The sequence below is a fragment of the Ailuropoda melanoleuca genome, chromosome 15 (assembly GCF_002007445.2).
Source record: "Ailuropoda melanoleuca isolate Jingjing chromosome 15, ASM200744v2, whole genome shotgun sequence".
Classification (NCBI taxonomy): Eukaryota; Metazoa; Chordata; class Mammalia; order Carnivora; family Ursidae; genus Ailuropoda; species Ailuropoda melanoleuca.
Window position 1 is genome coordinate 45,411,966 of NC_048232.1, and position 26,864 is coordinate 45,438,829.

Consider the following 26,864-nt stretch of genomic DNA (forward strand, 5'->3'; position numbering starts at 1 on the left):
TGTATCGGTTGTGACTTGCTGCTCTGTATCACTCTTGGGGCCTTTTTACCTTTATAGAGCCCCCCTTAATATCTCCTGTAGGGCTGGTTTCGTGGTTACGAAATTGGTTAATGATTGGCGATTTTGGAACGTCTTTATTTCTCCATCAATTCTGAATGACAGCTTTGCTGGATAAAGGATCCTTGGCTGCATGTTTTTCTCTGAAAGAGCTTTAAAAATGCCCCCCCAAGCCTTTCTCTCATTCCAGGTCTCTGTAGACAGGTCTGACGTAATCCTGATACCTTTGCCTTGGTACGTGAGAAATTTCTTTGCCCTGGCCGCTTTCAATACTGTATCCTTGGATCTAATATTTGCGAATTGCACTATGACATGCCGTGGCGTAGGTTTGTCCTGGTTGAGCTTGGATGGGGTCCTCTCTGCCTCTTGGACACGAATGCTTGTTTCCCTTGCTAGATTAGGGAAGTTTTCAGCTACAATTTGTTCAAATATCTCTTCTAGACCTCTGTTTTTCTCCACCCCTTCAGGGATGCCGATGATTCTGACATTGGATCGTTTCATAGAGTCAGTAATCTCCCGTAATCTACATTCGTGGGCGTGGATTTTTTTAAGACCAGCTTCTATTTTCGTTTTTTCTTCTACTAACCCATCCTCCAATTCGCTAACGCGTTCCTCTGCCTCGGTGACCCTGGCCGTCAGAGCCTCTAGTTTTGACTGTATTTGGCCCATAGAATTTTTAATTTCTGTCAGATTCGCTCTCATTTCTGCCCTTAGGGATTCTATATTCTCAGCAACGCTTTCTCTGATGCTTTTTTCAAGTTTACTCATCATCTTGACCATTGTTGCTCTGAATTCCATTTCTGATAATTGGGATACATCCATATGTATTAATTCTGTGGCCGAGGCCAATTCTGTGGCAGAGGCCACAGACTCATTATCTTTTCTTTGCTGGGGGGGACTTCTCCTTCTCGTCATTCTGATGAAGAGAGATTGCAGGGTTGTCCAGAGCCCAAGTGTTGACTGGGACCCAGGCCGTGCGCCCTTGTTTTATAGAGATCTTAGGGATGTGGGCTTCTTCCTTAAAGAGTTTATTTATTTATTTGAGAGAGAGAGAGACAGTCAGCAAGAAAGGGAACCCAAGCAGAGGAGTGGGAGAGGAAGAAGCAGGTTCCCGGTGGAGAAGCCCGATGAGGGACTCCTTTCCGGAACGTTGTAAACACACCCTAATCCGAAGACAGGTGCTTGGTGACTGCGCCACTCAGGCGCTCCGGGTTGTGGGCTTCTTGATTTTTCAGCCTGCCTTCTGGGGGAGGGGCCTGCCTGCAGGTACTCAGAAAACCCTGTTTGGGTAGAGTCTCTGTGTCCCTTGCGAGGGGGGATGGGGATGGGCACCCTGTGAGCCGGTATTTCCGGGCTTTTGTTCTCTGGCGGCTTTCCCTGGCGGTTTGCTATGCCTCTTCTGAGAGAGCAGCAGCGGCTGAAATTCAGCCTCTGTCTCAGAACAGAGGGATCGCGGATCGTTCTCCACTGATGTTCTGGCCACTTTAACTCTGTTTCTGTTGGTGCTGCTCAACCCTGCAGCATCCCGGGCTGTGCGCCCCACACCCGGCGTCCCAGCCCTCACTTCCAGGGCCGGCACGTCTCTGTCCTTTGTGTTTCCAACCCCGCCAGCCGCCAGCCGCCAGCCGCCCCGCGCGGGCTCCCGGAGCTCCCCGTCTCAGTCTGGTGTCTCACGGGTGCTGACCGCGAGTCCGCCTGCTCCCCCGTGCAGGTGGCCCTCCAGCCGCCAGCCGCCCCGCGGACGCTCCCGGAGCTCCCGGTCTCAGCCTCGATCCAGTGAGCACACCGGAGCTCCGGAGCTCCGTGAGATGCTTGGTGGTGCACGCTCCCGGCTCACGGACTCAGTCTGCCGTTTCCAGAGTGCGGGTCCGCGGTCCGCCCGCTCCCCGGTGCAGGTGGCCCGCCAGCCGCCCTGCGCGCGCGCTCCTGGAGCTCGCGTTCTAAGTCTGTTGTCTCGCGGGTGCCGTCCGCGAGTCCGCCTGCTCCCCCGTGCAGGTGGCCCGCCAACCGCCAGCCGTCCCGCGTGCGCTCCCGGAGCTCCCTTCTCAGCCTGCTGTCTCAAGCGTGCGGGTCCGCGGTCTGTCCGCTCCCCCTTGCAGGTGGCTACCGCTTCCCGGCGCCCTGACACGGCGGCTCCCTCCCCCTTCTGTTTAGCTTCCGATATCTGTGCGCGGTTTCACGGCTCCCCGCTTCGTACCTCGATACTCAGCGCTGGAGATGTTCATTTGTAGAGATCCAGATGTATCTTCCTGCGTCTCAGGCTGATTCCGTGGATATTTCCTGCTGGTCTGGTACCTATCCAGCTCAACTCAGGGGACCGGCTGAAAAAGGGGTCCCCTACTCCTCCGCCATCTTTCTGTTTTTTTTTTTTCCTTATTAATTACCACCTCCAATACATTTATGCTCCATGAACTATGAGGACAGAGTAGGCAAAAAAATGCTTTTGAAGTTGAAATAAAACACTCTATTAGAGGCTGGTTTAAAAAGTGAAAAAATACTCTCTTCCACAAAACAGTGATGGAAAATCAAGCCATCATTGGTACGGTCAAGATTATAAAGATCACCTGTATCAAGAAGTTGGATGGAAGACTTTTCCCTCTGCAAAAGTTTCATGAGTATTTTTTTTTTAAAGATTGAAATTTTAAAATACAGTTAGGAAAGTAAAGACAAGAATAAGGGCAGTTACCCCGTACAAAGCTCTACAGGATATTCAAAGGTGAAGAAGTCTTGCCTCACCTGGAAAAATCTGCAATCTTGTTGTCTGATATCTGTTTAGATTTCTAAACCATTATTTGACATATACGGGATCATTCGACTGCATGACTTTGCATGCCTGAGGGCCTCGATGTACATCTGTGCTGTAGTAACAGGTTCAGGATAGAATCTCTTTAATTTTACAAGACTGTATATTAAGCTGAGAGGCCTTTAAAATCATTGGTCACAGAAAGGGATTGGAGAAATTAAGCACTCAGGAATAAAATGGCAAGTGAGAAGTTTTCCATGTGCTGCGACTTTCTAAAAGGAAATGGACATTTCAGAGCTGAAACAGATGAGTAAATCTAAGTCAGATGAGTAGGCCTAACTTTGTATTACTCAGCCAATATTTAAGAACCCTTATTATATGTGCGGAACTAGGAAGTAAGGAAACAGATAAATGAGTTCTTAGGAGATTTGACTTGGGTGGTGCGTGCGTGTGTGTGTGTGTGTGTGTGTGTGTGTGTCTGTGTGAGTCTGTGAGAGAGAGAGAGAGAGAGAGAGGGAGGGAGGGAGGGGAGGTATTCGTGGAGTCTGGGAAGGGGAGGAGAGGTGGTGTAGAGGTAGTTTATTCCCAGAGGTCTGTGGGAATTTAAGGAGAGCAGTACAGGTCTGGAAAAACTGCCTGGGGGGGGCAATGAGAAAGAGCTACCTGAGAAAAGCAACAGATTTCTGAGCTGGGTTGAGCATCCATCAGAGACTTCGCATAAGGATCCACCTTCGAGGTCTATTCTTTTAGGCTGTGGTAGGTCTTTGCCATACTTTTAACGTATTCTCTGTCATAGGCCCTTTAGCACTTAATCATTCCTATGATCATTATTGATTAAAGTGGATTTAAAATCCAATTTGTGTCTCAGAATCCTTGGGTAGACTGAGGATTCTATCAGGAGAAGAATATTCTTATGAATGGGGATTTAGTCACAAAATACTACCGTAGAGCTCAAAAGGCAATGGCAAATAAAACATAACAGGAATAAAACTAATCATTCAGGAAACTACATTCAGAGCAGGGCAAGGAGGGGTGTTATAAGGTCCCCTTAGTGGTGCAGTGTGATATCGAGGACACGCAAGGAGAGCAGCTCACACTCTTCCCTCATGGTGGTTAATGAGGCCAGGCAACCCCCCCCAGCACCAGAGACTCACATCTGTAGGCCAAGGGGGAGATGATGGAGATCATCTGTTTTGCTTTGTTTTTGAAGTAATTCTTTCCATAAAATTAACCTAATTTTAAGGACTTGTTCCCTTGTTTCATATCGAAATTTAACAGATATTCATAGCATAGGAAGTATGTGTCAGGCTTCGTGCTAGAGACACCACCATGCGGGGAAATCAGAATCGGGAGAGAGAAGGAGGGGAATGAGCAGTGGGGCAGGCAAGATGGCTGGGCCTGGGAAAAGGGAGAGTTAGTGAGGCTCCCATTCAAACTTCTGATTTAGAATAAAAATTGGCTCCTGAGTAAAAGGAATTATATATTATAATACACATTAGGCAATAATAATTTCATTTGACACATTGTCTTTAAAATTACTTGTGGATTGAATGAGAAATGAGAACGATTGGGTGCTAAGCACTGTTAGAAAGCACATCACTTTCAAATGGGAGTGTTCATACTAATTTGTTATTTCTCAAGTTGCGGATCTTTCATCACTACACCGAGACCTTTTTCTAAAGTACCTGCCAAACAAGATTATGCTTCACCTGCCAGAGAGGACATTACAAGTCTTTATGGATTTTTTTTTTTTTTTTAAACAGAAACAAGACCCGGCTTCCTTTCCCCTAGAGGACACGGGCTAATAATGGCCTCAACATGCAGTTCTCCACTAGAGGGCACTATGTGCACATACTACGATAGACTTCATCCAGGCCGGCTTCAGAACGTATGGGAGCACAGAGCCCCCCCCCCCCCCCCCCCCCCCACCGTGTTTCAATTACATCCAAGATAATCATGAGGCCTTACTGAATGGAAATGTTTGTGATATATGTCCAGGTAAAAATAACAACAACAACAACAACAAAGAAACAAAAAAACCCCAAAATCCATCAGTTGAATATAATTTTGCTAAAGTCACCTGCTGTGGGTGATCTGTGATTTTTCACTGTTTTGCTAGAGAGGTCATGTATCAATCAGAGCGGAGCATCACTTCATAGGAAAACAATGTTTGAGCAGTTCAGAAAATACACATAGCAGAAGCGTGAGCTGTAGCTTTATGACACATTTCAAAGAACTCCAAAGGCAACCGTCTGCCTGCAAGGTAAAAAAAAATCCCCTGACACAGTAACGAAAATTCAGAGCTGGTCTCTCTCAAAATAGGAGGCAAATGTACTCTGGGAATCGTCTGTGCCTGCCCTGATTAAAATGCTTCTACAAAAAAGGCCATTTCACCTAATTCTGTCAACCTGTACATCGAGACCTGGAACACGGTCCCCTAGCAAAGACTTGTAATCTCATTTGGAAAAGCCCCGCATTTAGTACTCTCCACAGAAAAACTCTCATTTGATCACGGGTAGAGGAATCAGTGAGCCACCAAACATTAATAGACAACAACCTCTTCCTTAGGGACAGGACAAGGCAGAACTCCATAGAGACGCTAACATTATGCAGCTAGGGAAGTAAGCCTAATTTTCTCTCAAAATAGGTCAGAGCCTACAGAATGGCTCTGAGTTCCCAGAAAAGAACTGGGCTTCGCTCCCCACCCCCCGTCATGGGAGTGGAAATGGAGACCACCGAGTAAAGCTGGAAGCCAGTGTCCAGGATCAGATTTGCAAGTTAATGGGTGTTAAAAGACGGTGGCGATGGCATGCTTGAATCTCAGGACGCAGGAGCCTGGGCGATGGGCGTCTGGTGGAAGACACAGAGAGGAGGACCTGATGGGACTTAATGCTCTTGTTATTGCATGACTGGCCACCTCGGGTTCAAATACTTCAGTCTGCTTGGAGAGAAGCTAGGTCTTTGCTTGCCGACAAGTGGTGGCCAATTTTTACCTTTTATGGGCAGAACGCTACTACTTTTATTTATTATTTTAAAGGTGCATTTATTTGATTGAGAGAGCGTGCAGGGGCTCGGGGAGGGACAGAGGGAGAAGGAGAGAGAGTCTTAAGCAGACTCCGTGCTGGGCGCTGACCTGACCTGGGGCTCAAGCTCACCATCCTGAGATCACAACCCTGAACTGAAACCAAGAGTCCAACGCTTAACTGGCTGCACCACCAGGCGCCCCAGAGCTCTACTACTTTTAATTCCTTCAAAACAGATCTTGGCTTCTGCTCTTCTCGCCCTGGGTTGTATGCCCTGATATTTCTCTCATTTGCCACGATCGGCTTTTGTCTCATGCCTTGCCATTAGTTTTTGGGCAGATTTCAAAACTTCTGCCTCCATTTTCTTAATCCTGCTGTTTGTTTGTTTGTTTGTTTTACATAAGGAACACTTTAAAGTTTTTTTCCCCTAACCTTCAGAACCCCAACACACCTCCATAAAAATGCAACCACTGTCTGTCCTACAGATAAAGAGGAAAAGAGTTTGATGTTCACTGTAAGCAAAGGGTTTGTGCATATTTCCAAGGCCTCCCCAACTCTGGACATCCCTGTAAAAGTACTTTATAAGGACGTGGTAATCAAAAATAAGGGAAGCTTAAAGTTCTGTCAACTGTGTCAGCTAGGAAGAGGTAGAACATAGCGGTTATATGAAGATTTCTGTTGGATATCCACCCGGCCTCTGGGAACAACCAGATGGAGGAAAGGCTGAGACTGGCAGTGAACTAGACTGGCAGGGAGACGGTTCTCCACTTGAGTGATTTGAATCTACCTCACAAAATGGAATTTTACTTGTTTAGAATCTGAAACACATTCTGAAAGCCAAGCATGACATTTGCCAAGAGGAGCAACAGTGTGACCCTCCCTAATATACCTACTTAGTAAATACATTGATTTGTAATCTATTTTTTACGTATTTTCCATAGAATATGGGAATGTGTACCCCCCCCCCCCATACAGTACTTGTTAGGAGTACAGGCTCTGGAGCCAAATTGCTTGGGTTCAAATTCTATGCGTCACCCTCACAAGCCCAGTAACTATTATGTTATTTGGGCAGTAACTTCAACTCTCTGAGTGTCCATTCCTCACCATAGGAGAGGATAAGAAGTCCCTTGTGAGGATTAAATGAGATCATGCATGTAAAGGGTCAATAAATGTTATTGAATTGTTTTGATTGATGTTACTTGGAACTAAATTTGGATTAACTGCTAAATGGTTGCTTGTTACGTGTTGTTATGATTCCCATATTGTCCAGCTGAAGAGAGTGAGTCGTGGGCGATAGTGTTTGGCGGTGTTGGGTCATAGGTTCCATAGAACAACTGGTGTTTATCTCAGGGAGGCTACTTGGTATGTGTACCACATGAAAGATCAAGGAAACCTGAGGCGTACACCTAGCTCTGCTGTAACTAGCGTTGTCACCTTTGGCCAGGGTGGTAACGTGGTTGGTGCCCCACCCAGATCACCTGCGCCAGGCTGTGGCCCCTCCCCTCCCCCACTGCTGCGAGTATTGGCTGTGAATAGCACACAGGGGCCACTTCTCCGGAGAATCACCCTTGGCTGATGGGAGTGGCCTAGGCCAGAGGGGCCTACAAAGTTATGCTTCTGCCATCCCTGGGAGGGCCTGAAGTCAATGGCTGACTGACATGGGGGTACAGATGCCCACCCTGTTTGCCTCGAGGTACAACAACTGTTCATGAGATACCACTCATGTTTCAGAGCTCCCTGTGTGAATAGGCTGACACCAGATGTCAGCTGAAACCACCTCTTTGCTTGGCTTCTTTTTCCCTGTTCTGCCTCTCCTACTTTCCTTTAGGCTTCTCCTGAGAACATCCTCTCAATAAATCGCTTGGACAAGATTTCTTGTCTCAGTCTATGTTTTTCTCCCCTAAGACCTAAAATAGAAGATTCTGTGTCTCCGTTTCCCTAGAAAGAAAGTGAGGGAGTTGGCTCTGTTTCATGGATGGGTCTATTTCATGAATACAGATTTTAATTTCCAGAGTGTTTTTTTTTTTATTTCATTTATTTATTTGACACAGAGAGAGACAGCCAGCGAGAGAGGGAGCACAAGCAGGGGGAGTGGGAGAGGAAGAAGCAGGCTCCCAGCATATGAGCCTGATGTGGGGCTCGATCCCAGAACACTGGGATCATACCCTGAGCCAAAGGCAGACGCTTAACGACTGAGCCACCCAGGCTCCCCTCCAGAGTGTTTTTGTATAATTTGTACCCTGATATTCAGCTGTGTCTGTTCTATACTCTTTCCTTTTCTTATATTTCCCAAAGGAACATTAGTTGAAAAGCAATTAGGTATCTTCTAAGTCAAAATTTCTGAGCGCTGAAATGTTTCCCCACTAGGGAGAGCAGGGGACAGAAGTCGGAACATTCCAGCTTGCCTGGAGGAAATTATAGTAAACAAAACTTTTAGTTTACGTGTAGAATATTCAACATTTTCTTGGTCAGGCCCATGTTTTCATTGTTTCCACTATAGCAGACATCTGTTTAGCTTTGATAGACATCTCCCAGGCTCAGCCTTAACCTTTAAAATCACACATCTGGGTGTTAAATCATCATTTGCACAATATTTATGGACCAAAACAAACCATATTAAGGTACAGTTTAAGAGAAGTTAGAAAATGTTTATTCATTGGGTATTGATAACCCTTGGGGGCCTGTGGAGGCCTCGGTTGCGATAGAAAACCTCCATTAACGCCATCTTTCTCCCAGCCCATTAACTGAGGGGCAGTGAGAGGGCCTTCTCACAATGAGACACCCTTTCTGGACAGTTCCTTAGCTGCCCTTGCTCACTTTTATCCCTAATGAAAAATCAAGTGAGGAAATAATATGAATCTCCCTGTCTGCCTGTTAATTTCCTTTCCATAAAATTGGCTGTTGTCCAGTCGCCTAAAGGGGAAACTTGCAGGAATTCATATTTACAAGTTCTCTGTTTTCCCAACAGGTGAAAATGTATCATTCTAGGGTCTGAGTATGATCTTTGGTTTACTGGACATTTGGAACCTAGCTTGTATACAGTTTCCTTGAGAGTGACAAGCGGGGAATCTGAGGAGGACAGGGATGGGACAAGAGAAGGGGGAACAGGAGTTAGCTATAGCCTCCTCGGTGCCAGCCATGTGACACTCACGGTCTAGCTCAACTATCACAAGAGCTGTGCAAGGCACAGGCCGCTCTCCTCATCACAGGTAGACAAACAAATTCCAAGTTTCTACACGCAGTAGGTATGGGGCAGGCCTCTGAGTGTATCTCTTCAATTCATGGACTCATGAATGAAATGAAGTCATTTGTTAGATGAGAGTAGATTTAATCGGATACAGATAGCTGTCAAATTACATTAGATGGTCAAATTTATAAATATAGATTTATAAATAGGATGAGAAAGACTATAAGTAAATTGACAGTTTAAAACTATTTATAAATAAAATAAATATTTATGATGTCAAATGGCAGGCTCAACTTTATCAATTCAGTAAAAAAAAAAAAAAAAAAAAAAATTTTCAACTTTCCCAAGTTCAAAAATGTGACTGACCTAGCATAGGCTCGTGGGATGGGATCACAGAACAAAACCAAAAAGACTACTAGATTTACTTTTCCTTCTCACAGACAAAATGCCATTTTCTATTGATTGTTAATTTTATGGTGTCCTTTAAAAAAAAGGCAGAACAGATATTATCAAACCTATTTCGTACACTGAGAAAAACCACACAACAAAGGACTTAACTAACATGCTGAATTGCTGACTTAGTGAATGTCAGACGTAATATTAGCACAGAGACTCAGCTCTGTAGCTTATCATAGGCTATTTGTTCTTATGGAAGGCTCTTGGAAATACATGAGATCTCCAGATGCAAATGCACATTAATTAATTAACTCCGCAATTTTCTAGTGTTTACAATGTACCAGGGTCACAGGAACCATGGGAGACACGAGAGTATCTGGAGCCCATACCTGTCCTTAAGAGCCTTCCAAGCTGGTGAAGGGATGGGACAAGCTACTTGAAAACCAGTTTTAGTCCCTTTCTGAATTATTCTTTAATGAAAATCACTTCGAGGGGAGTGACAATTCAGAGGAGTGAAGAATCCCTGTGGGTACAGATAACTGTCACAGCCAAGGGTAGGAGGTAAGTTTTGGTTGGGATTTGGAGACTTGAGATAGATTAAGGAGAGAGAATAGGGACCAGGTGAACAAAGGTGCAGATGTGGACAGGAACACAGCACCCTGGAGAACAGACTAGATAGAATGGAAGGTTTATTTTGGGGGGTAGTGGCAAACATATTTGGAAAGAAGGATCAGGGACCAAGAGTGTAGGACGTCTGAGGCCCAGCAAGGTGGTCTCTGCTTAAGCCAGCAGGCACCCGGGAGCTTTCAAGGATTTTTACATAGCAGAGTCATCAAATGCAAATAGTGTTATACCAAGATAAATCTGAAGAGTGTACAGTCTGAATGGAAGGAGAGAAGGGGATTAGATCAGGCAGAGAAGATGAGATAAAATAATATATGTGAAATATGTAACGCATGTTAGTCCTGATACCATTCTTATAACCTTTGCATTAGCAAAGAGGGCACAGTTGAAAAAAGAAAAGCAATACTGATGGAGTAAGGTATCAGGGTTGAGAGGGATGACCTGGAGCGTTTGTGGACAGAATAGCTTTCTCTTCCTCTGAGGGGGGAGGAAGTGGGAGGCGATGGGTGGGGATCCACAGACGTTTATAGACCAGATGGCAGGGAATCTATCTGACGCTGATTACACACTTGGCTTTGCTAGAGTCCCCTATGTGGACCATAAAGATGAGTAAGACACCATCTCTGCACTCTCCCTTCTGAAACATTCACTTCATTTAAAGGAAGAAAGAGATACTTAACCTTATGTTTTTGAAATTCAAACATGCCCAGCAGCGCCCTACAAAAGGCACTGATTTTGGCAATAGGTACTCCTTAGGGATTTAACCGCTGGCCTTGCTTAGAATTGGTGGTGCGTGATGATACTAAAAGTTAGTCTGACTTCTAGGTAGTTTTATTATCATCTTTAAGTCATCTATTGAAAATGACCACCTAATATTGCTTTCATCTGAGCAGATCCCGCCCTTGGTTCACCACCAATGCCCAGATACCTGCTTTGAGGTTTTCTTTGAAGCAAACATCAATGTATAAAACTAATCTGGGTGACAAAAGCAAAAGAGCCTGAAGGAAGCAAAGAAGTCAAGTTTAAGCCCTTCATATCACAGATGAGGAAAGTGAGGCCCAGGTGGGTGAATGACTCATCTGAAGCCACTCAATTCAGCAGTGGCAGAGCTGGGGCTGGAATCCAGTTCTTCTGACTCCTGGTTGGCCTCAGGGAGAAAGTTCCATCTCATCTACAGCCCAAGACACCAATGCAGTGGTACCTGACTAAGGAAATGGTGCCTGGAGACCCACAAGGATCCATCTGGAAACCAACTAGTATTTTGGGAGTGGAGGAAGAAGATTCGATTAATCTCCGTTTTTCTTCTGTTACGGAGTCAACGTGTTCTCCCTTTACAGGACTTTGGACATCGGTGCAACAAATCCCTTTCTTTTTTTACTTCATTCACTGTTTTTTGATAATACTTACAAAAAAATGTGAATGACCACCTTGGTCTTCTGAAGTTCTTAGATTTCCTAAAGGGATGTGGTGTGTGTGTGTGTGTGTGTGTGTGTGTGTGTATGTGTGTGTGTGTTATTGGAATTAGAGATGTGATCTGAAAACCTAAGGCAACAAAAAGGACAGTGATAGAAAATGAAGATATAAGAAAATAAGAGGAGAATGAACCAGGGAGTGTACCTTGAGAACCTCTCACTTTCCCAGACATGCAATGTTGGATATAATAGCAATCATATTTAAAATATAAACAGGAAGCTTCTTATTTTAAGAAATACTATGGGGAAGCTTTATGTAATATTTTGGGGAAGTAAAGAATTAGCCCCTCATTTATGTACCTTGCATATCCTGGTTTTCATATGTTGGTTTTGGTTTATTTATTTTTAATCTTTTAAAAAGATTTATTTACTTATTTCAGAGAGCAAGAGCATGAGTTAGAGAAGTGGCAGGGGAAGAGAGAGAGAATCCTCAAGCAGACTCCCTGCTGACTGCAGACTCCCCCCACCCCCGGACACTGGGCTTGATCCCAGGACCCCAAGATTGTAACCTGAGCTGAAATCAAGAGTCAGATGCTCAACCAACTCATCCACCCAGGCTCCCCATGCCCCACGTCAGCTTTGGTTTAAATGAGAATGTCAGTATAAGTACATCACGAAGGCAGGTAAGGCAACAAAAACAATGTCATGGATCTTGAGATATTTACTGTGCATTTGCTCAAAGGAAGCAGAGAGAAAACTTTATAAAAAATCGATTTGTGACATTGATCACTCCAATCAATGTGGACTTTGTCAGGAAATACTCTAAGTTTATTCCGAGTCCTTCTACCTACCAGAGTTCTGATGAGAATTAGAGAAGATAGTATTATGTTACATCAGCAGCCCTCAAAATGTACTCAATAAATGATTATGGAAGCTGTCCTGGAGTTGAAGATGACCACGGCTTGGGTCATCACTAGCTAAACAGAATCTGATGTAACTAAAAGATTGTTGTATCACAGCTAGATTCTCTGCGGGGACATTTGGTGGTGAGCGATTCTACCCAATAGGCCAATCATCTCTGTTTCCATCATTTTTAATTGGTGACTATTCTTTTTTTTAAAAAAAGAAACACAGCCTGTAGGGGGATACAGAAAAGCTCATACCTCTCCTGAAGTCCTATGGGCTTCATTTTGAAGGGAGACGGGCAGACAGAGGTGGTGGCTTTGATCTCAGGAGAGTGTCGGCCTTGCGGGTCCACAACCACATCCAGCACCTTTAGAGCCTGCTCGGGCTGCACCATGCTGCTGACTGCCTTTGCCTCGGACTGTGCTGGTGGTAACGCAACGGGTGACAGGTGGATCTCCTGGTTTTTCTCTTTATCTTGTCGCAAGGAAAGCTGAAATTTTTCTTTTAATCTGTAAAGAATCTATAGAAGGAGATACAAAGGCTTGTTTTTTCACACTGAACAACAAAATATGCTCTCCTGTACTCCAACCCAGATGACAAACAAAATGGAGGTTTAATGATAATACACCCAAGCAAAGCCTTCTAGAATGATGTCTCAGTTGTGTGGTGCTGAGATTTTTCTCAAAAAGGATATAGTTGGTATTTCTACTTATTAAATAAATGTGTCCATGAATCTATTCCTCAAATACATATCCAAAAGAAAATTTGGCTAATTTTATAAAAGTGCCAGATGTCAGTTTGATCACATGCAAGATTTTTTTTTCTAAAAGATTTTATTTATTTATTTGACAGAGACAGCCAGCGAGAGAGAGAACACAAGCAGGGGGAGTGGGAGAGGAAGAAGCAGGCTCCTAGTGGAGGAGCCTGATGTGGGGCTCGATCCCAGAACGCTGGGATCACGCCCTGAGCTGAAGGCAGACGCTTAATGACTGAGCCACCCAGGTGCCCCCACATGCAAGTTTTTACTCAAAATAACTGAAAGGGAAGGCTGATTGAAGGAACAGCCACGAACTATGGGCTTATGACCTGTATAGAAACAGAGATCTGCAACCAGTACAACATATGAAAAGAAAATCTTGTGAAGTTTAATGAAAAAAATAGTTATGCTATAAATCATAATTTCTTATGTTGGTAAATATCCACACTAGTCATGTATTAACTTGAATATCTTGTAACTTCTTCAAAAAATTAAATTTAGGGCACCTATCAAGGAATAATTTGGATAACCAGAATTTTATTTTTTTACCTCTTTCCCCTTTTAAATTTTTAAAAAAGATTATGTATTTATTTATTTAAGAGAGAGTGAGAGGAGGGGGGCAGAGAAGCAGACTCCCTGCTGAGCAGGGAGCCCGACGCAGGGCTCGCAGGACCCTAAGATCATGACCTGAGCCAAAGTCAGAGGCGTAACCAACTGAGCCACCCAGGCGCCCCTTCCCTTTTTAATTTTTTTAAAGACTTTATTTATTTATTTGACAGAGATAGAGACAGCCAGCGAGAGAGGGAACACAAGCAGGGGGAGTGGGAAAGGAAGAAGCAGGCTCATAGCAGAGGAGCCTGATGTGGGGCTCGATCCCATAACGCCGGGATCACGCCCTGAGTCGAAGGCAGCTGTGCCACCCAGGTGCCCCTCCTTTTTAAATTTTTAATGCATGTTGGAAAAAACAAACATATCACTTCCTCCATTCTCAGAGTCCTTTCTGGAATGGCTAATTCAATTCAGAAATGGGAGGATTGTCATTTTTAAGCATTTAAAGTTATCGGACTGACTTTGCTGGGACACTCCATGGACGAAATTGCCAGAGGAAAGTCACTGTAAACAATAAACCAGACTTAACAACAGAGAGGTGAGTCATTCAGAACTAGTTGTCACTGCCCACCTAACGGCAGGTATCATGAGAGGTCCAGAGTATTCTGCTCTGAACACAATAAATGGCACCCTGTTCTTATGGAATTAGGGATACGGAATGAAAGAGTTCACAGTTAAAAAGTATGTCCATTGAAAGAAGAATAAATGTGAGGAGAAAACGGACCAGTTTTTGTGACTGAGAAAAAAAACATGCCTATTGCAAAAAAAATGCATGAATTCCACACCTCGATAAACAGAAGTTCATGTCAATGAAACCAACAGAAAGAACATTTCAAGTGCATGAGGTCTCAGGAAATGTGCCACCTTATATATTTCCTGAAAAAAATTTACTCCCAGTCACAAGAAAGAGGGCTCAAAATTAAGAACTGAAGAACTAGAATTTATGATAGAAAAGGGAGCTTTGGAATTATGTAAAAACAGGGCGAAAATGAAATTTAATTATGTCTCAGGGCCAACATCTCAGGTTATAGTAACAAGAGAGAAGTTTGGGCAGAGAAGTAAGAAATAGGAGTGATTGATTGTACATTAAGTGACTTTTAAATTAGGGACACGGAAGGAATCGGAGTTTGAATGGTCACTAAAGGTCCTTCTGACCTAATTATACATTTAAAATATTGCAGTCTAGCTGAATAAATGGCTTGGCCAAAGCCAGCAGCCAGCTGTGGCCGACCCAGGCCCTAAAGCAGTTCTGACTTGCAGACCCAGCACTTTCCACCGCCTTACGGTACCTCTGGGGTTGCTCTTCACCGCGCCACAATTCTTAAAGATGGATTCCGACATCACATCTGCTGCAGATGTGGTTCTCACCACTAGGGCTCAACACCACCAAATCTATTTTTGGTGGATTGAAAGCTCTCTTTAAGGAAAAGGACATGCACATAGGGAGTAGAATTAGAAATGCATCCTAGGAATTGAACTGCCAGGAGATGAAAAAAAATCCTTATTGTCTTTTATTTTTTTTATTTTTAATTTTTTTCAAAGATTTTATTTATTTTTTCGACAGAGATAGAGACAGCCAGTGAGAGAGGGAACACAAGCAGGGGGAGTGGGAGAGGAAGAAGCAGGCTCATAGCGGAGGAGCCTGATGTGGGGCTCGATCCCATAACGCCAGGATCACGCCCTGAGCCGAAGGCAGACGCTTAACCGCTGTGCCACCCAGGCACCCCCCTCCTTATTGTCTTTTAACAGTTCACTTCCTCATAACCTGGAAACTTTTCTACTGGTGGTGTTCGTTGACAAAGGTAGGGTAAAGTTAAATCTTAAATTTTGAAAGCGATGGGTGCTAAATATTTCTGTGAGAAATATTACTGCATAAGAAAAAAAAGACATCTAATACTAAGTGACAAATCTTCCTCTAATTAGATTTTACAACCTATAAGATAGAAAATACTGAAGATAAATATCCTTACCCAGGGCGTCGTGCCCTCAGGATTGGGAGGTTTTTAATTTACTACTTCTCTTCAGTTTCTATAATCCTCGAAAGGCACTTTGCCACCACTCTGCACAAACTAATCCCCCCCAGAACAGTACCAATCAGATAACACATATCTGCTAAGTTAAATACGTAATTACTAAAGGGTGAGGCAACAGAATTTAAGGCGGGATACTTTTTTATTATGTTTTAATTTATTATTATTAAAAATATTTCTTTATTTAAGTAATCTCTACACCCAACGTGGGGCTTGAACTCACGACCCCAAGATCAAGAGTCACACGCTCTTCTGCCTGAGCCAGCCAGGCCCCCCTAGCTTTTTATTTCTTGATTGCAAGCCAGTCATTTTCCTGAATGAGAAGAGAAGCAAATACATCTGTACCTTTACAAAAATATCTTTAATAAAAGACACTGCATATGTTATATATTCTAACATCTAAATATAATATGCACATCAGAACATGTGTTTGCCTGTTTACATTTGGGTTTTGGAGAAGCATATTTCAAAAATGAAAATGAGAAACCCGAGGAAATACTGGCCTCCTCGATAGCTCTTGACAGGTCATTTTTATGATTTTATTGGTGTAGAATGAGCTCTAGTCCAAAGTCCCTCTTTACATCAGGAGTTTATGTTCTCGATGAAGGACCTTTGTCACATGTTTTACAGTTACATGTTTACTTCATCTCTGGTGATAGGTCAACTTTTAAACTATGTGGTATGTGTACAGACTGATTTACATCTTTAATTAGGGAAAAGCAGAACTGGGAGACTATATAATGCTTATAAGACACTTTAAAAATCCTCAAGAGAGAGATTGGGCTGGCTGACAAAATATGGAAAGAACTGCAAACATTGCTACTGGGCAATGGGGCCATCGTCATGGTATCCAGTTACAAGGCAGTCCTTCTCAACCAGCTGGGCCTTAGCCCTTCGGGGGCATTCGGCAACATCCAGAGCTGTGTTTGGTTGTCATACTGGGTGTGTGGTGAGGTGCTCCTGGGATCTAGTGGACAGAGGCTAGAGATGCTGCTAGATACCCTACAGTGCCCAGGACAGACCCTCTCCCCCCAGCAGAATCTCCCAGTCCCAGATGTCAACAGTGCCACTATTGAGAAACTGGTGGAGGGGCTCTTAAAAATCATCTGGTATAATCTCCTCATTTCACGTTTAGACTCAGAATACTTGAATGACTCCAGGAAGGTTAGAAATAAGAGTCTAGAATCCAACTTTCTTGACTTGATGCCTGTGATCATTCAATGCTACCATTTCTTCTAAATCCCCCATCCTTCTTCCCAATGCCTCTCCCAAAGCCTCTGGAAGAGTGTGTCAGAGATTCTTCTCTATGCTGATCAAGGTCTGGAATACAGCATATGCATATTTCTCTGTGAACACACTTAGTTGCAAAGCTCAACCTAAAAGCTTATTGTAGCAATGGCAAACCAGTAGCTTTGCTTTTACCTTTAAGAGCGTGTTTGAATCTCAGGATGCAATAAAGTCATTTGGTCATTTGGAAAAGGAAAACAGGAATATTGAATGAGAAAGGAACTGTAAAAGCCAAACTATTGCAAGAGATAAAAAATAATAGCAGGAAGAAGAGAGCCAGAGGAACACAGAACTGAGAGGAAAGCTACCCCCCCCAAAAATCCTATAAAGCTCTTTTGCTGCTTATAATTTTCATTTAAAAAATCTTGTAAGTGTACATGTTAAACTTCCACCATGTTTTATGGCACGTGTATTTCAATAAAAGAAAATCTCTTAAGTAGGTAACACAAAACACCTGTTTGGGTTAAAATATGCTCCAATTTTAAAATGATGCCATCAACTAACAGCCCATAGTATTTTCTTTACAGTATTTTACAGTTAGTTCTGAAGGAGTTCATTCATTCATTTCTTTTAGTTGAGTAGACAGGGGTCGATTGCTACTACATTCCAGAAGAAACATTGCAGGTGCAAAGACAGCACACAACCCTAACCTCTGGGAATTCACAGGCTTCCAGAAGAGACAGATGTGGAAAAATTACACCCCGTCAAAGATAATATAGGCACTGTCATCATCGTCCCCTCTGTGGCCAGAAGCAGACATTCACAAGACCAAGGGTGAGGACTTTGACTCCTTTATATATGGAATCACGGTAAGGAGCCCAGACTTTTAATCCAGACAGATTTGGGTTTGAATTCCAACCCCTCTTCTCACACTCCCCCCGCCCCCCATCCCACTGTATGTTTTTGGTCAAGACACTTTTCCTCTCAGAATCTTGGTCTCCTCATCAGCAAAATTAGGAAACTAAAATACATTAAGTGTTAATGCATAGAGCCCATAGTTAATAATCCAGCATGTATATTTAAAATACTTTGCTAAGAGGGTAGATTGTATGTTAAGTGCTCTTATCACAATACAAAATAATAAGAAGAAAGAAAGGAAGAGAGCAGGAGGACACTTTTGGAGGTGAGGGTATCTCTGTGACATAGGTTGTGGTGACGGTTTCATGGGTGTATACTCATCTCCAAACTCACCAAGTTGCATCCATTAAATCTGAACAGCTTTTCATATGGCAATCATACCTCAACAAAGTGGTTTAAAAAATACATTAAGTGTTTACCACCAGGCAGGAAATTTAGTGCCAGCTTCGTACCAGTAAGTGTGCAATAAAGGGAAGACACTAAATATTACGATTATTATGATTTTTATTAAAAGGATTGTATTCTTTGCTAAATGGTTTCATTAACACAAAAAAATTAGTTCGAGACATACGCCTACTCTGGAAAATAGTTCTGTAAACAGATCATTCCAGCGAGGACTCTATTCCCCATTCCCCCAATCCCTAGAGATTATATATAACGAATTAGAAGAGTGTGGCTATTTATGTCCACTTCTGACACGTTTTCACTGGCCGGTACTCAGGCTGTATCGGGTGTTCTGACGCCGGATTTCCTGCCTCAGCTACCAAGACCATGACTAGAAAACTCTTTGCATGGCATATGGATGGATGGCTCTTCTCTGGGTCCAACATGCCAGAACTTTTGTTGACCCAAACAGCTGTTTTCATGTATTTCCTAAAATTGTTCTCCAGAAGGGACCTGGCTTGTAGATATCTCTACCTACACACTTCTTAATAAACCTTGAAGTACATTGGAAGGCTTAATTTCGTTGATAATGGTGTCCTTTCCATTGTTGATTGAAGTTTAATAATGAATTCTTCTCAGTAATAAATTTCCTCCACCTAAAACAGACTGAATGGATTGGAAATTGCCCACACATTTTTTTCTTGGAAAATCGTATTTGTCTATTTGTCGCCCCACCCACTCTACATCCACATTTGAGAAGTGCTAAATAAGTCACACATTTGAAAATGTCATGCGTGTCTTGTTTTATGCCTGGCAACATACTTTTTTTTTTTTTTAATTTTAAGGAAAGTAAACAATATGCCACATTTCAAAAATTTTGCCAAGCCTTATGTTATTGTTACATAGCACACGTAATCCACCATTACAGCAATTTACCTATAAAATTTCATCTTTAAAAAACGAAAAACCATATGCTTTTCGTTTCTGTGGTGTTGGAAGGCTGGATGCAAATAATGGCATTTGATCTCTCATAAATATAATTATTGCCAGAGGGAAAATTCTGTGCTATATCGTTTCCTTTGCGATGGAATCAAGAAAATTATGGAAAACAGAATTGGAATATTATTGTGTTTGAAAATCGCAAAAGTGATAGCGTAACTATTACTGAGAGAGCCAGGTTAAAACACTTACTTTAAATCAAGGTCATTATCAAAAACACTTGAACATTTACACAGATAAACTTATTTTAGAGAATCACATTTGACAAGTCCCTAAATGTGAACTGTTGACTTGTCAGTGGGATAGCTGCATCAGATAAACTTCACCTCATCTTAATCCTGTCTAGTAGTAGTGTTTTTCTATCAGTATTAATTCCTTCCTATGTACTGCCGGTTTCTCTGTTACTTCTTAAAATGACCTTTTCTCGTTCAAGTTTAAGACTGTGGGGCACGTAGGTGGCTCAGTCGGTTAAGCATCCAGCTCTCGGGGCGCCTGGGTGGCACAGCGGTTAAGCGTCTGCCTTTGGCTCAGGGCGTAATCCCAGCGTTATGGGATCAAGCCCCACATCAGGCTCTTCTGCTATGAGTCTGCTTCTTCCTCTCCCACTCCCCCTGCTTGTGTTCCCGCTCTCGCTGGCTGTCTCTATCTCTGTCGAATAAATAAATAAAATCTTTAAAAAAAAAAAAAAAAGCATCCAGCTCTCGATTTCGGCTCAGGTCATGATCTCAGGGCCGTGGGATCAAGCACCAGGTCGGGCTCCATGCACAGTGTGGAGTCTGCTTGTCCCTCTCCCTCTACTCCTCCCCTGCCTCAAATAAATAAAATAAAATCTTCGAAAAAAATTTTAAGATTGTGTTTGTAAAATATCATTCTATTTCTTTCATTTACTCAAGAGTGACTAGAACACAAATCAAGTGTTGCTTCTCTCACTACCCCACCTCCAACTTGTTCCCCTCCCAAGAAATGGGAGCTCCACCACCCAGGTTCTTAGCCAAATAAATGAGGAGTCAACTTTAATTTCTTTCTTTCCTTCTCCCTGAGAATCAGTACATAGCAAGTCTTGTCATTTCCTTCTGCAAATAAATCCCAACTGCTCACTTCTCTCCATCTCCACTACTCTGGATCATTATCATCTTTGTCATTAGGCTAATACAATGGCTTCCAGAAGAGTCCTCCTGCTCCCACACTTCACCTTGTGCTGTCTCCAACCATTGTCCACCAGCAGAGCACCTGTTCTTGTAAATACACATGTCAAATCACATCAAAGCTCTGCTTATAACTTCCAGCTTGCACCCTTCTTGTTGAACCCAGAGAGACTAGCTTCTCCCCACCCCAGCTGCTCCACCCACCGTACCCTCTGCCTGCGAGGCCCTGTCCCCACATTCTCACATGTCTCGAAGTCTCAGAGTGCTCTGTCCCGCTCACTTACTATTATGGTATCTCTTCATGGCATTGAACAATATTTGATCTTAAAAAGAAATGAATAGACTTTATTTCTTAAGAGCGGTTTTAGGTTTATAGAAAAACAGCAGAGAGTACAGAGTTCTCATATATCCCCACGCCCCTACTTCCTTCAACAATTTGCCCTATTAACATTTGGTATTAGTGTGGTTACATGTGTTACAATTGATAAGCCAGTATTGATATGTTATAATTAACTGAAGTCCATAGTCTAGATCAGGGCTTGCTCCTTGGGTTGCACGTTCTATGAGTTTTAAGAAATCCATGAGGTCATGTATTCACCACTACAGTATCATACAGAACAGTTTCACTGCCTTGAAACTGAGTGGCTCCACCCACTCATCCCGTCTCCTGCAACCTCTGGCAACCACTGATCTCTTCACTGTCTCTGTGGTTTTGCCTTTTCCAGAAAGTCAAATACTTGGAATCATATGTATGTCCACTATTTGATCCAAAAAAAAAAATACTAACTTAATTATTGTCTGTGTCCCCCTCCAGAGTATAGGCCCCACAAGCATAGGGACCTCATCTGTCTTGTGCTCTCCTTGGCCACGATGCCAACCACAGGTCCACAGTGGACCCTCTGCAGGAATCTGTGGATTGAATGAGTGGATGAATCTACCTGCCAGCCCACTAGAGAGCAATCACCCATACTTTTGAAACATTCCTTTCTTGATTTGTTCCAGTAACTCTGGAGCAGACTTATCTAGGTTTCTGACTTTTACAGTGGTGCTTTGCAGAAATTGGGAAAAGAAGAGTTGTTCTCTGGTCTCAAGTGGTTGAGAGTGTGGCCACGACAGGTCCTCTTGCTCAGGAGACCAATATGTCCTGTAGGGATTTACCCAGTCATGCTGGATATGCAGAAGCTCCCTGAGTTAGAGATGCAGAACCTGGATCGTGTCCTACAAGGTAAGAGCAAACTCTGCTCTGCCCTTCCCTCCTTGCCTTTGCTCTGCTCGATCTTATCCCCTTCCTGCCTGAACAATCTCTACTTTTAGCACCCTCTACCCTTTCTATTCTCCTCTTCCTCACATCTTTTCATCTGTGAAGCAGAAAAACACTCTAATTGTGACTGACAGAGAGAAAACAGCACTCAAGATTTCCTATATTAAGGAAGAGAAGAACCACATATTTTAAAGTGCAATTAACTATAACAAAAAAAACCACACCTTCTAAAATACTAAAAAATGTCCAGTGGTCTCTGCCACAGTTTCCCTAAAACCTCCAACCTTGTCTCCTTAAATGTTTCCCCTTAATCTCCACCATTTAATACACAAAAACTGATTCTCTTACTCAATTCTTAAATTCTTCTCTTGTTTATTGTGTCACAATTTTTAGAAATCTTTCTACAAATCTTCCCATAGGAGACAGATGCCTCTGAATTCGTGATGATGGAAGCTCGAGGATGTCCTTACTACTTCCTACATTTAGACTCGAGGAAATACGCCCATCATCCCCCTATTCAAGGCCTTAATTGTTTTATATCCTTCAAGTTTAGACCTACACAACCTCTGCCTTTCCCAACTAAGCCCTAATCTTTCTAACATAAACCCCTTCCCAGCAGGGGATGCATAAGTGAACAAAAACCAATAAAACACTTAGCAACACTGTTGGCTGTGAAGAGTAAGTAATATGATGTCTTTGGGGAGACATTTAAAAGCTAAGAAGGAATATTTTTGAAAATGTACAAAATTAAAGAGAACATAGCACAAAGGAAAAAAAATATTAAAACCCATTTGTAAACTTCAAATATTTTAAATTACATCACAGAATTTTCAAAAGAATAAGAAAATCTTACCAATGTGTTTGAAAAGTATTTCTTAACTCATTCAATACCAAATAGCACTGCCTAGTTTAGTGGATTTATTCTGGGTTCCTTTTTTTTTTAATTAGAAAATACTTTTAAAGGCTACACATTTGTAATTTGTAATTTATAGAGCTATTTGCTGTGTATACTTTCATACTTTCTTTATTCATTCACCTAAAAATTTAGTTGACAGTGAATGATCTGGTCTTTGAGCCTATAATCATCTCCTTTTAATGCCTAGAATTTCGTAGAATGCTATCTAGGTCCTTTAAAAATAAGGAAATCAAGCACTATTAAAGACATAAGCTTGCCCCTAAGACATGTTTCTTTTTCAATTTTTTCCTGAGTTCCAATAAAGAGAATATAAAAGAAAAAATAAAGTAAGTCCAAAGTGTACCCACAAGACTTTAATGACTTTGAGGGCTCCAGTGACCCGGGTCAATCACTTTCTAAAGCTTCACTCCAGGTTGATCAAGCTACTAAAAGCCTCATTGCAATCACAGCCTTACTCTGCGCAGGTCACAATCCGTCATTCCATAGGTTTTCCTCAGCTATCACTCTGCTGTCAGATAGGAATATTCCCCATCTAACAGGATCGTAGCTTTGCTTCTGTTCCCAGGCTTTTCAACATTCACTTGAATGGCAGTGTATCCAGTAATATTAAGCAGTGGCTCAGGAAGGGATAAAATATATAAAGAAGCAAACTTACCATCAAACACGTTACTATAATAACAAAGATGCTGAGAAAAATGACAACAGCATAAAATCCTTCTTTGCTCCAGATTTTGTCCGCTTCATGCTGCCCTTGTAGAACATTTTTCTTTAAAAGCAAAACAGAAAGTCCAACGTTAAATGAGAGTTTGAGGAGAACGGCGTTCTTATCAGACACTAAACATATTTTTAGCTTTATTCCATTCAGTGTAGTAGAACACACCTACATCCCCCGCAGCCAGAGCTGCTTCTCAAACTGATCTAAGACGAGGACTGCCGTCCTTACACATTACGGGATGATGTTATCTCCCGTCCAGGAGCAAGCATGCCTGACACGGCAAATTGGGTCCTGGACTTCGTAAATATCCCTCCACCAGTCTCTCGGAAATTACCTGGTTCATAAAGTGAAGGAGTTCTGTTCTTTTCTGTGTTGAGGAAATTGTTTCTGAAGCTTTCCTTACTCTGTTTTAAGTCCCCTCCCACAACACCAACACCCTGGCTTCCATGCAGCTCTTGACTTTTAAACAAAAGTGAAACAGGTGCAAACAAAATCTCATGATGCCTTTATAAACAGAGCAACAATGTCGGCATCATTTCCTTCTTTTTTTTTTTCCTCTTTCATCAAATCTTTTTTTTCCCCTTTAAATGCAGTCCACTTTGTCAAAATCTGATTAAATTTCACCTCGACCATACGAAGTGTTAGGGTATAATATTTTATTTAAAGCAACAGAGTACATTGAAAAGTCTAGAACTGTTTGGTAATAAAAGGTAAAATAAATAATTTTATTTATGTTTTTTTTTAAAGATTTTATTTATTTATTCGACAGAGATAGAGACAGCCAGTGAGAGAGGGAAGACAAGCAGGAGGAGTGGGAGAGGAAGAAGCAGGCTCACAGCAGAGGAGCCTGACGTGGGGATCAATCCCATAACGCCGGGATCACGCCCTGAGCCGAAGGCAGACGCTTAACCGCTGTGCCACCCAGGCGCCCCTATTTATGCTTTTAGAATTGTTTGGCTTACTACTTTAGTGGGTGAAAGGGTGGAGAGGAAGCCGAATGAAAGGTGAATGAAAGTCTTAGTTTTATACCTACTAGTATCCCATCTTAGAATGCAATTAAATTTGATAATTCAGTGAAATTTATAGATTCATAGCTAAGGAAACTTAGCTTGAAACCGAATGGTCTACAGTTAGGAAAAGCTAAATCAAGTCAAATGCTTCTGCACCTCTAAAATTCCATTTTGTTAAAGTATGCCTTTTGGGGGCGCCTGGGTGGCACAGTGGTTAAGCGTCTGCCTTCAGCTCAGGGCGTGATCCCAGCGATCTGGGATCGAGCCCCACATCAGGCTCTTCTGCTATGAGCCTGCTTCTTCCTCTCCCACTCCCCCTGCTTGTGTTCCCTCTCTCGCTGGCTGTCTCTATCTCTGTCGAATAAATAAATAAAATCTTTTAAAAAAAAATAAAGTATGCCTTTTATTCCCTTTAGTGAGAATACTTGTCTCTCCTTGGATCTTGTCTCCCACAACTAAGACTTGAGCAACAGAATATATTGAATGATGAAAAGCCACCTGGAGCAGAGATCGTGGAGAATGAGAGGTTATTTTGGGCACACCAGTGGCAGATGAGCGCTCAGCTTAATGTGACCCCTGGGGTGACTTCAGCCTATACCACGTGGATCCTCATCGACCCACAAGATCATGAGAAATCAATAGTTGTCTCAAAAAAAAAAAAAGCCTTGAACAAAAACCTGTCCTTGTAGGTGTCTGAACTTTGAAATCATTGCTAGTTATTTTTCAAGACTTTTTAAAAAATAAAATACATTCCATGTTTGTAAATTAGACAAAAAGAATATTTGCTTAAAAAAAAAAAACTACTTTATGAAAACTTGTGTCCTGGAACTCAAGTGAGTGTTGCTGGGGACTTGAACAAAACAAAACAGAAAGGATTTTAGAGTTCAATTGTGATTATAAAAATGATTTGAGGGAGACTCCTAATGCTTGAAGGAGTTGAGTTTCTATTTCCTTTGCTTATAAGACACTGATATGCTCACCATAACATCTTGCCTACATTCTTTTTTTTTTTTTAATATTTTATTTAGTTATTTGACAGAGAAAGAGCAGAAATGCCACAGAGAGAGGGAGAAGCAGCCCCCCCCCAGCAGGGGGCCTGAAGTGGGACTCGATTCCAGTACTGGGATCATGATGTCAGCCGAACTTGCCTACATTCTAAGACACAGACAAATTCATTGATACAACAAATGATTTGTATATCTTACTTTTTAAAGATTTTATTTATTTATTTAAGAGAGAGGGAGCGAGTGGGTGGGTGGGGGGATGAGCAGAGGGAGAGGGAGAAGCAGGCTCCTGGCTGAGCAGGAAGCCTGCCATGGAGCTTGCTCCTAGGACCCTGGGATCATGACCTGAGCTGAAGGCAGATGCTTAACCAACTGAGCCACCCAGGCGCCCCGGTTTGCATATCTTTTAAAAACATGTAAGTGGTAAGTTGAGAGAGAATCTGAAAATACTTGCTCCATGAAATTATTAGAAACCAAGTATCCTGCTGGAAAGGAAGTCTTGGATTCAAGTGGTGACTTGTCTTTTACTCTTTGATCTCAGCCAGATCGTATTTAATACAATGCCTCTATAAAATAGCTGGAAACTAATAGAAAAGAAAACTCTTGTAGAAATCAGGTATAAATATGGAAATGAGTTTTTTACAGGCACTAAATAACATCTATTGCTTGCTATAAAAGCAAACTAGTTAAGCCTTCAAGTAGGCAGCCTAAACTTGTCAAATTTAAGTATGAGGATTGGAGCTTTAGTACATGCAAAATTTGGATAAAAAGGGGTGGTTAGGTGGGTGGAAAGAGATTTTGTGTTCCTAACCTGATTTGCTTCATTTCTTTTTCTTTTTTTCTGCTATAGTTCGACACCTCCTGGAACATCAACATGTTCCTTTCTGCTTAAGACAAATCTGTTTTGTTTTCTCTTTTAACCAAAGCGGTGATGGTGGAAGAATTAACCTCCTACCCCCACTCCCCCACTCCCAGTTAGAAAGGCACATGTTTTGAACTCCTAGAACTTAGTCACTGTACTTTCTTGGTAAATAGATTTCCTTCTGAGTCATGCTATTACTGCTGAGCACTACTGTATTTGTACAGAGATCTAAAAAATTGATAAGGACAGGGTAATAAATGGAAAAGTTTGTAGCTAAGATCCCACAAGTCAAAAGATTATAACCCACATGAATCTCCAATCTAACTGTTGCAGAAGGGGCTGAGGGTTCAATAATTCAGAGGCTCCACGGTCAGGTCAAGCCCAACGCCACTGTATCTTCTTTACCTCTTATTCCACAGCTACGTCTCTCCAAATCACTTTGCACTTTAACTTTGTTGCAGTGAAAAAAGTTACCGGGTTTTGTTTTAGACTATTACTTAAAATTTGGACAGTTTCCTCTATCCGTAACACGGCTTCTCTATATCCTGTTTAATAATTTGATGCACTATAGTTGTCTTGTTGGGTTTTTTTTTAATTAAAAAAAACAATTCTGATCCCGGGTGGTGGGAGACACCCCAAATGCTAGGAGAGATGAAACAGAGACTTCAAGAGCTACATC

At 42.3% G+C, this 26,864-nt stretch overlaps 1 protein-coding gene across 1 annotated transcript in view; it reads right to left on the bottom strand.

The window, feature by feature from the left end:
• PTPRR (protein tyrosine phosphatase receptor type R) overlaps positions 1-26,864 on the bottom strand; it is a 260,911-nt gene that overhangs the window by 97,269 nt on the left and 136,778 nt on the right. Inside the window, 2 exon segments of the mRNA XM_034644175.1 lie at positions 12,606-12,868; positions 23,250-23,360. Coding sequence (XP_034500066.1) covers positions 12,606-12,868; positions 23,250-23,360 — 374 coding nt within the window.